This window comes from Podarcis pityusensis (genome assembly GCF_964106645.2).
Source record: "Podarcis pityusensis genome assembly, chromosome: 3".
Classification (NCBI taxonomy): Eukaryota; Metazoa; Chordata; class Lepidosauria; order Squamata; family Lacertidae; genus Podarcis; species Podarcis pityusensis.
This window is the reverse complement of record NC_138026.1, coordinates 32,205,895-32,216,539: the sequence shown is the minus strand read 5'-3', so window position 1 is coordinate 32,216,539 and position 10,645 is coordinate 32,205,895. Positions and strand designations below refer to the sequence as shown.

The 10,645-nt window shown below is 37.8% G+C and overlaps 1 protein-coding gene across 7 annotated transcripts in view; it reads right to left on the bottom strand.

The window, feature by feature from the left end:
- Positions 1-3,264: 3,264 nt before the first annotated feature.
- The window catches only part of MLIP (muscular LMNA interacting protein), a 60,669-nt gene continuing 53,288 nt past the window's right edge, over positions 3,265-10,645 (bottom strand). For 4 of the 7 annotated variants that reach the window (XM_080997982.1, XM_080997980.1, XM_080997976.1 and 1 more), the window contains 2 exons: positions 4,920-4,960; positions 3,505-3,598 (listed from right to left, as the gene is read on the bottom strand). Coding sequence is in view for 2 of the 7 variants with exons in the window: in XM_080997981.1 (XP_080854107.1) it covers positions 3,514-3,598; positions 4,920-4,960 (126 nt within the window). In the remaining 5 variants the exon portion in view is untranslated. Of the gene's footprint in view, positions 3,599-4,919; positions 4,961-10,645 lie in introns of all 7 variants that reach the window. The other 3 variants (XM_080997981.1, XM_080997978.1, XM_080997977.1) reach the window with 2 other exon arrangements.

Below are 10,645 nucleotides of genomic sequence, written 5' to 3'. Positions count from 1 at the left end.
GCCATTCTAAGAGAATGAGGGAGGCGTTCATGGTGAGTTCCAGCACCTCTTTTTCTAGAAAAAAATAGCACTTGGTTAGTATACTTCTAGCTTAATATTCCACCAGTGTTACTTGTTGCTTACTGGCCAAACTACATGTTACACACAAATGCATGCAACTCTAGGCCCATAGCCATTCTGAGAGAGAGAAAGCCACATTTAGGGTGATAAGGTTGTGTCATCATGGGATCAGCTTCGAATCCTCATATTACAAACTCAAAATTTATCCAGTTTTTGTTCAAACTCTCATGGAGCAGCCAGAAGGGCCTCTCCTGGCAAATGGCTTCTTTTTCTCACAGCAGCAATGCAAGCCAAGAACATGTATGGGAACACCCCAAGCATATTTGCTGTCCCCGGGTGCATGCGGAAGGGCAGGTGAAGGAAACGTGAGCTCCTCTTTTGCAGAGCAAATACCTCAGGTTGGGGCAATCAAAACAGAGAAAACCTGCCCCTTATCTAGCCCATCCAGCAGCCTCCCACTTGGCATTTTCGCCTGTTTGGAGGGCCCTCAAGGAACTACTGTACTGCCCAAGGTTAGTGCTGCAGTGGGGATGAGGAACCTGCCTCGTGTGTATACTACAAAGCCCACCATCCATTAACATTTGACCATGCTGCCTGGGAATGATGGGAGTTAGAGTCCAACAACATCTGGAGGTCCATCAGTTCCACATCCCTGACAGAGCATCTCATACCTTGTACAGCATTCCTTGACAATTCTGATATACCTGGCAACACTGAGTGGATAAGTGACAGGCAGCAAGAAATGATTCATTACCTCGTCTTGTGCTAATACCCTCTAGAAGAAGTTTTTCCTCTTCAAATAAGACTGCGAATGTGAGCCTACCTCATTCTGCACTGCATTTTGTTCTGTGAGCTGCCCAGGGAACTTATGTAATGCCACAGCTCCATAAATCCAGTAAAAGGAAAACAACCATAAATTTTATATCATACAAATGTTCTCGTGCAAATAAGGACTTTCAGATGTGCCAGCCAGCAGCCGAAAATCCAAGTCGTTGCAAACATTGTGCCACAACCTAATTAAGCATGCTAAATGCCCATTAAAATCACATGTAGTTTAATTGAAGCCTCGTTATTTTTACATTAGCTTTAGGAGTATATTACATGGATTCTCACTGAGACTTTACCGCTTAAGCAATTGCCATAAAATGTAATGACACATATTTCTACATTTTCACCGGTTAATGAAGCACCTATTAGCTACTGAAGCACCTGCACATTGACACATCAAACATAACCCTTGCAATATTTCTCATTTCCAATGGTGTTTTGTTTCAGAATACTGGCTGTTTGCATAAATAATGACTCCTACAACTGGGCTAGAAAATCAACAATTGCACTGTCTCTGCTCTACATAAACACCATTCATTTAAAGCACATTTCCACCCCAAAGAATCTTGTAAACTGTAGTTTAAGGATGCTGGGGATTATAGCTTTGTGATGGGTAAACTACAGTCCCCAGCATTCTCTGGAAGGAGGAGATGTGCTTTAAACGTGTGTCATGTACAGAGCCTGAATTCCACCAGTTCCTCTGAGCATACAATGGGTGTTAGGTTGATGAATGGCTACACATCTTATCACCTTTGACATTTTGCTCCCAGAATCTGTCTTGCACTGCTTACCTTATACATTCAATGAAAACAAGTGATAATGATTTTCCTAGGGAGAACTATGTCAGGTACAGCTGGGGAAATTGATGTTTGAATACTACCCATTAAACGTCTTTTTCTTTTGCAGGGGAAATACAAAACTGGCACAGTAAGGATCAGCCGGTATTTTTCCATGTGCAGGAAGGTTTTTGCTTCCACCAATTCTCCACCTATCCTTGGGATACATTCAGAAATAGACCTGTAACCTGAACAGGTACAATGCAAGAAAATCTTGTTCATTGGGCCTAATGAAGCCTCTCTCAAATGACTGGGACATTCTAGGTTGCGCCCAGTGATTACAACTAACTCAGATCCATTCATTTCAATGGGCATATGCTGAGTAGAATGTCAGTGAATGCAATCCTCTGTTTATCATTTTCCAACTGAGGGCAGACTACTACACATTTCTCATTTTCCATCATACAGTAGTTTTGACAATCACCTGTCTTGGGTTTGTCTTGTCTTGTACCATTTCATATTGTTCAGTCAGTTTGTGTAGGCTTAGAGCTGTCTGGAAATTAAGAAATTATTTGTGACATACTGTAATAATCAGCTTCCAAAGGTATAGTCTGAAAGCAGGTAAGTGTAGCACTTTCCTGAATGTCAGTAAGTTAGTGCCTGGAACAACATGGATGATGCCTTGGACCCCATGTCAGACAAAAGGTGCAGGGATATAAATGAAAGAAAACAATAAAATTAAAGGCTTACATGTCTTTAGAAGCTTATCAAAACCAATTCTCTCTCTCTCTCTCTCTCTCTCTCTCTCTCTCTCCATTTTCTGATACTGTCAGGAAAAAACAGTCCTTGAATAGAAAGAGGAAAAGGTTGGGCACCTGAATCTGCTTGTAGAAATTATTGTGTACAAACCTTGTCACCACTTGGATGTTTCTGAAGCAGCTAGGAGGCTGGCAACACAAGAATGGGCCTTCTCTGCAGTGGCTCCCCACTTGTGGAATGCTCTCCCCAGGGTGGCTTGCCTGGTACCTTCATTACATATCTTCAGGCTCCTGGCAAAAATGTTTCTCAATAACTAGGCCTTTGGTTGATTGAACATTCTAAAGTTTTTAAATGTGTTTGTGGGAAAGGGGTTAGCGGTTTATTTTTGTTTTATTATGTATTTGGTTTTCTCATTTTGTATTTTTATGCTGTGAACCTACCTGAGATCTTTGGATGAAAGGCAGTACAGTTGTACCTCGGGTTAAGTACTTAATTCGTTCCAGAGGTCCGTTCTTAACCTGAAACTGTTCTTAACCTGAAGCACCACTTTAGCTAATGTGGCCTCCCGCTGCCGCCGCGCCGCCGTAGCACAATTTCTGTTCTCATTCTGAAGCAAAGTTCTTAACCTGAAGCACTATTTTTGGGTTAGTGGAGTCTGTAACCTGAAACGTATGTAACCTGAAGCGTATGTAACCCGAGGTACCACTGTACTGTATATAAATTTAATGAATAGTATTATAATAAATAGAATAATAAATAAAAAGAATAATAAATATACTAACACAACTAACAAATCCTTCTGACCACTATTCAGCAGGCATAAATGAGTCACACACGAAAATTGCTTTATACAATATACAACTCAACTTTATTTCATTTCAAAATGTAAATCATTTTCTGATCAGCCGAAGCTGATTTTCTAGGCAACATGCGTTAAAAACACTTCAGGAAGTTATACAGAATTTTTCAACAATCATTTCACTGTATATTCACTGTTGAGTTCCTGATTACTTGTGGTATGCTACTGATATTTTACAACGAATACAGAGAGAGGCCATTTTTAAGCTGCAACACTTCAGCTCACTTCAGCTCACTTCAGCATAGATCTCATGTCAGCATCGCAGCAGACTGGGAAGTAGCATTCCCTACAATTAACTTCTAATCCGAAATCATGTCTGAAAAGAGAGAGAGAGAGAAATAAATGCCATAGACTGAAATTGTATCTAATAATCTCCATCAATTGATGTTCCAATTTATAAACAATTAGAATTGGATTACCACTTAAGATTTTACTAAGCCACTAACATACAGATAGTCATGTACACAAGCCATTGGATATTTGTGAAAAGGATGTTAAATTCACTATAAGAACCTGAAATTGAAGGCACATTAACATTTTAAGTGTAGTGGAAAGTGATCTGAATATATATTCGCTACCCTAAAAAATTATGTCTTGGAATGCTTCAAATGTATTTTCAAATAAATTCCATCATTTAGGCACCATAATCCTCTCTGCATATATTTTCTCAGATGTAAGTCCAATGGAATTAAATTGGGCTTAGTCTGAAGTAAGAATGCACAGTATTGTAGCCTTACACCTGTCTTCATCCTAAAATAATGCACTTGAGAGCATCTTATGCTCCTTTTCAAAGTCCTTGTTCAGGGCTTTGTAAATTAATACAGCTCAGGTCCAGCGTACCTTAGGGACCATCTGAACCCTTATATCCCAGTTTAATTGTATTATTGTATTATTATTACTAATTATATTATTATTATTATATATTAACTTTATATACAGTTGTGCCTTTGAAGTTGAAAAGAATCCATTCCAGAAGTCCATTCAACTTCCAAAACGTTCAGAAACCAAAGCGTAGCTTCTAATTGGCTGCAGGAAGCTCCTGCAGCCAATCAGAAGCCGCAGAAGCCCTGTTGGATGTTTGGTTTCCAAAAATAGCTCACAAACTGGAACAGTCACTTCCGGGTTTGTGGTGTTCGGGAGCCAAAACGTTCAAGAACTAAGCTGTTCAAAAACCAAGGTACGACTGTACAGCTCTTTATCCGAAGATCACAGAGCAGTTTACAGCACAGCTTTATCACTGAGATCAAGTTGGTGAGACTCATCTGACAGTGACAAGAATCTCAGACTTTTGTATCATTGGCTCAGTCCAATGGCAATTCAGGAGGCAACTTCTGTTTTAACCTTTAAATTTCGGATGAAAACTTTTCTAGGCTGTCGAGATAATGCAGGAAGTTAAGAAATCACCTTTCTTTAATAGCTGATTATTTACAATACTGCTGTACACTTTGGGTTTCTTTTAATGAACTAGCATCATACAAATATTTTTAATAAATAAATAAAATTTACAATAGCTGGTGACTTTGAAACTTAATAGGTACCACATAGTATGTATTCAGTAGTATTAAATTCCCTGTTGTACTCATTAGACACAGAAGTGACAAAGGGCAATTATGAGAGGAAGGAGGAAAACATAATACATGTTCCAGCTCCCAGACAGAACATCCCACAAGTGACAGCCCTGGTAGGAAAGAGAAGACAAGAAAAAGACCTAAGTATTGGTCAAATTTGAAGCTTTCACTGCTAGGCTGTATTGCTGCGATAAAAATGAATGTATTGCCTAGAATGTTGTTTCTGTTTCAAACATTGCAAATTTTGGACAAAATGGATTGCTTCAAGAAGTGGCAGAGAGATATCTCTAGATTTGTCTGGCAGGGCAAGAAGCCTAGAATAAAATTTAAAATACTAACAGATGCAAAGGAAAGAGGTGGATTTGCCCTGCCAGACCTTAAACTTTATTATGAATCAGCAGCTTTTTGCTGGTTGAAAGAATGGCTGCTTCTTGAAAACACAGACATTTTGGATTTAGAAGGTTTTAATAATGTATTTGGATGGCATGCATACTTGTGGAATGATAAGGTCAAAGCACATAAAGCATTTAAAAACCATATTGTCAGGAAAGCATTGTTTAATGTTTGGATAAGATATAAGGACCTACTAGAAAACAAAACCCCAAGGTGGCTGTCACCGATGGAAGCGAAAGCTCAGAAAAAGCTCAATATGGAGGTCAAATGGCCGAAATATTGGGAAATTTTGGAACAAGAGGGAGATAGACTGAAATTGCAGAGTTTTGAGAAATTAAAAAACAAAGTGCGAGACTGGCTTCATTATTATCAGATAATGGAGGCATACAATTTGGACAAGAAAATTGGCTTCCAGGTGGAATAATCAAAATTAGAAACAGAACTGCTAGAACCCAAAACTAAGATTTTGTCAAAGATGTATAACTTGCTGTTAAATGGAATACACAGGATGAAACGGTGAAATCTGCTATGATTAAATGGGCACAAGATGTTGGACATAACATAATGATGGCTGACTGGGAACAGTTATGGACCACAGGTATGAAGTTCACGGCATGTAATGCCTTAAGAGAGAATATTATGAAAATGATATACAGGTGGTACATGACACCAGTCAAGCTTGCAAAAATCTATCATTTGCCCGATAATAAATGTTGGAAATGTAAAGAAACTGAAGCTACATTCTTTCACCTTTGGTGGACGTGCCCAAGGATTAAGGCTTTCTGGGAGATGATTTATAATGAAATGAAAAGGGTATTTAAATATACCTTTCTGAAGAAACCAGAGGCCTTTCTCCTGGGCATGGTCGGCCAAATGGTGCCAAAGAAGGACAGAACTTTCTTTATGTATGCCACAACAGCAGCAAGAATACTTATTGCAAAGTATTGGAAGACACAAGATCTACCCACTCTGGAAGAATGGCAGATGAAGGTGATGGACTACATGGAATTGGCGGAAATGACTGGCAGAATCCGAGACCAGGGAGAAGAGTCGGTGGAAGAAGATTGGAAGAAATTTAAAGACTACCTACAGAAATATTGCAAAATTAATGAATGTTAGAATGATGTCAGAATGAAGTTAAGTGGTTTAAGCAGCAATGTTATAAAGGTGTATGTAAAAATGGATTGTTAACAGGTGAGAATCCAAAGTTATAATATATTATGTTAAAGGACTAAGATAAAAACAAAGAGGGAAAGAAATTGCTGAATTAACTAACTGAATTGGAATACAAAAAAGGGAGGTGTGAGGAGGTCAGGGAAACAAGGAAATGAATGTAAGGTATGGAAAGACTGATGTATTTTTTAAAGTGTTTTTTTATCTTTTTTCTGTATTTTGTATTATTTTTTTTTACTTTTGTCTTTCTTTTTTTCCCTTTTTTTTAATTCATGTAATTCTTTTCTTTGAAACCTTAATAAATATCATTTAAAAAAGAAAAAAGAAAAAGACCTAAGTACACAATGCCTAATTGTCCTTGTGGAATTTATTGCTGTAGGATGCTGTGATGGCTGATGAGTAGGAATGTCAGGGAATTCAACTGGAATCAGGAGTGGAAATGGCTGCAATTCACATGCTCATCTGAGGTCAGGAACAGAGATCAAGCAAATGAATACCAGCAGCATTAGCCATAGGTTTTTTAGTTTGCCATTGACATTGTTTTCTGCATTGTTTCCCTTTCATTACTTTTGTTGTTTGTTTTTTTTATAGAAATTTATTGGGTTTTACAATAAAAATAAACATAATAAACAATATAACATATATCTTAACATAATTTCACATTTTCTTTGGACTTCCTCACATCTCCCACTCCCACTTTCATCGTTATAACATTTTGTCAGCAATTTATTATCTTATTTACATTCTTACATCCCTTCTATGTTTCATAATCTTCTAGTTCTCAAAAAAAGTTATATTTTCTCAATTCTCACTTATTTTCTTAAAATCATCTAAATTAGTGGTGCTCAGTTATTTTGATCTAGCATCCTGTTTAGCATTCACTCAAATTGCAATATTTTTGTAAATAATTCTTAAATTTCTTCCAATCCTCCTCAGTCCTCTCTTCTCCCAGGTCACGAATTCTGCCGGTCATCTCAGCCAATTCCATGTAGTCTATCAGTTGCATCTGCCATTCTTCCAGTGTGGGTAGATCTTGAGCTTTCCAATGCTTTGCGAGTAATATCCTTGCTGCTGTTGTTGCATACATAAAAAATGTCTGGTCCTTCTTTACCACCCCTTGGCCGACAATACCCAAAAGAAAGGCCTCTGGTTTCTTAGTGAAGGTATATTTAAATACCTTTTTCAGTTCATTATAAATCATTTCCCAGAATGCCTTCACTTTAGGGCAAGTCCACCAGAGGTGGAAGAATGTTCCTTCACACTCTTTACATTTCCAACACTTATTGTCAGTCAGGTGGTAAATTTTTGCAAGTTTGACTGGGGTCATATACCATCTATATATCATTTTCATTACATTTTCTTTCAAAGCGTTACATGCAGTAAATTTCAATCCAGTACTCCACAGCCTTTCCCAGTCCTCAAACATAATATTATGCCCAATGTCCTGCGCCCACCTTATCATAGCCGATTTAACCATTTCGTCTTGTGTGTTCCATTTTAACAGCAAGTTATACATCCTTGAAAGTACCTTACTCTTAGGTTCTAACAATTCTGTTTCTATTTTCGATTTCTCCACCTGGAACCCTAATTTCTTGTCATTTTTGAAAACTTCTTTAATCTGAGCGTAATGTAACCAATCTCGCACTTTATCCTTCATTTTCTCCAAACTCTGCAGTTTCCAATTGTCTCCATCTTTTTCTAGAATTTCCCAATATTTTGGCCATTTGGCCTCCATATTGCGTCTTTTTCGGGCCTTAGCTTCCAAAGGTGAAAGCCACCTTGGGGTTTTATTTTCCAGCAAGTCTTTATATTTTGTCCAGACATTAAACAGTGATTTTCTGACAATATGGTTCTTAAAGGCCTTATTTGCTTTAACCTTGTCATACCATAAGTATGCATGCCATCCAAAAGCATTGTTGAACCCTTCCAAATCTAACACATCAGTGTTTTCAAGAAGTAGCCAATCTTTTAGCCAGCAGAACGCTGCGGCTTCATAATACAACTTTAAATCTGGCAGGGCAAAGCCCCCTCTTTGTTTTGCATCAGTTAATATCTTAAACTTAATTCTGGGCTTTTTGCCCTGCCAGACAAACTTAGAAATATCTCTCTGCCACTTCTGAAAGCACTCCGTCTTGTCCAAAACCTGAAGTGTTTGAAATAAAAATAACATCCTTGGCAATACATTCATCTTGATAGCAGCAATTCGGCCTAACAAAGAAAGTTTCAATTTTGACCAACTATCTAAGTCTCTCTTAATTTCTGCCCAGCATTTTTCATAATTGTCCTTAAATAGACTTAGGTTTTTTGCTGTTATGTTTACCCCTAGGTATTTTACTTTTTTAACCACATTAAGTTCCGTCTCTTTCTGAAACCGTTCTGACTCTGTATCTGTCAATTTTTTTCCCAAAACCTTAGTTTTCTGTTTGTTTAATTTAAATCCAGCCACCCGACCAAAGTCATTAATCAGTTGTAATACTCTTTTCGTACTAGGCTCTGGCTTCTGCAGGGTCAAAACCAGGTCATCTGCAAAAGCTTTTAATTTGTATTGTTTCTGTCCGACCTGAATTCCTTCCACCAACCGATCCCCTCTAATCATATTCAATAGCACTTCCAGAACTGAGATAAATAACAAAGGGGATATAGGGCAACCTTGTCGTGTTCCTTTTTCAATTTTAAACTCTTCTGTAACCACATTATTAACTATCAGTTTAGCTTTCTGTTCTGAATATATCGCTTCAATCCCATTCTCAAAACCCCATCCCACTCCCATCTCTTTTAAATTTCCCAACATAAATTTCCAGGAGATGTTGTCAAAGGCCTTCTCCGCATCTATAAAGATTAGAACTGCTTTTGTGTTTATATCTGTTTGCAAAAGTTCCAAAATGTCAATAATGTTCCTTGTATTGGCAAACAGATGTCTACCTGGGAGAAAGCCTGCCTGGTCCTTATGGATTACTTCATTTAAAACTTTTTTAAATCTACTTGCCAAAATGTCTGCAAATATTTTGTAATCCACATTTAGAAGGGATATGGGACGGTAGTTCTTAAGTTGTGTCTTTTCAGCTTCCGACTTTGGTATTAATGTGATAAACGCTTCCTTCCACGACTCCGGTGCCCTCTTCCCCTCCAAAATTTCATTGCTGACCTCCATCAAAGGTTGTATCAAGTAGTCTTTTAATGTCTTATAGTACTTGGAGGTCAGCCCATCTGGCCCTGGAGATTTGCCCAGTTGCATGTTCTGAATGGCTTGTTCAATCTCCTGTCGTGTTATTTTGGAATTCAGGATTGTCCTATTTTCTTGTGACAGTTTGGATAGTCCATTTTTTGCCAAAAATTGTTTAATCTCAACCTCATCTTGCGGCCCTTGGGTGTATAATTTTTTAAAGTATCTCTGGAAACACTTTCTAATGTCCACAGGATTCTGAATGTTTTTTCCTTCAACCTCTAAGTTTGTAACCGTATTTAATCTTTGTCTTCTCTTCAACTGCCAAGCTAGCAGTTTTCCACATTTATTCGCCGACTCGAACGTTTTTTGTTTCATTAATTTAACCTTCCATTCAATTTCTAGATTTATCAGTTTAGAATATTGTATTTGATAAAGTTTAATTTCTCTCAGAGTTGGCTGTGACTTCGGATTCACTCTTAACTTCTTCTCTAATTCTTTTATTTTATCCAAGATTTTATCTTTTTTCTCATTTTGTGTTCTTTTATTTACTGCATTCTGTTGTATCAAGAATCCCCTCATTACGGCTTTACTTGCGTCCCAGACGATTCTTTTTTCCACCGTAGTATTCATATTTATCTCAAAGTAATCCTTCAAAACTTTTTGGGCCTTCTTGATAATTTCCTGATCTCTGAACAAGTTGTCATTCATCTTCCATCTAAAGGATCCAGTTGGTAATAGTGTCATGTCCATTTTTACTGCATTATGGTCGGAACAGGTCTTTGGGCAGATTTCCACTTTTCTGACCTTAGGTGCCAGGCCTCTAGATATCCATATTTGGTCGATTCTTGTCCAGGTCAGTTGGGCTTCAGAAAAGAATGTTCCCTCTCTTCCTAGTGGGTTCTTTGTCCTCCAGATGTCAATCAAATCCATATTATCTGTCATTTCAAAGAAGGTTTTAGGTAGTCTGCCGTCTTTTGTAACATTTTGGCTTTGTGACTTGTCCATGTTAGTTGATACGACCCCATTCATATCTCCTGTTTCCCTTTCATTACTTTTGGCCATC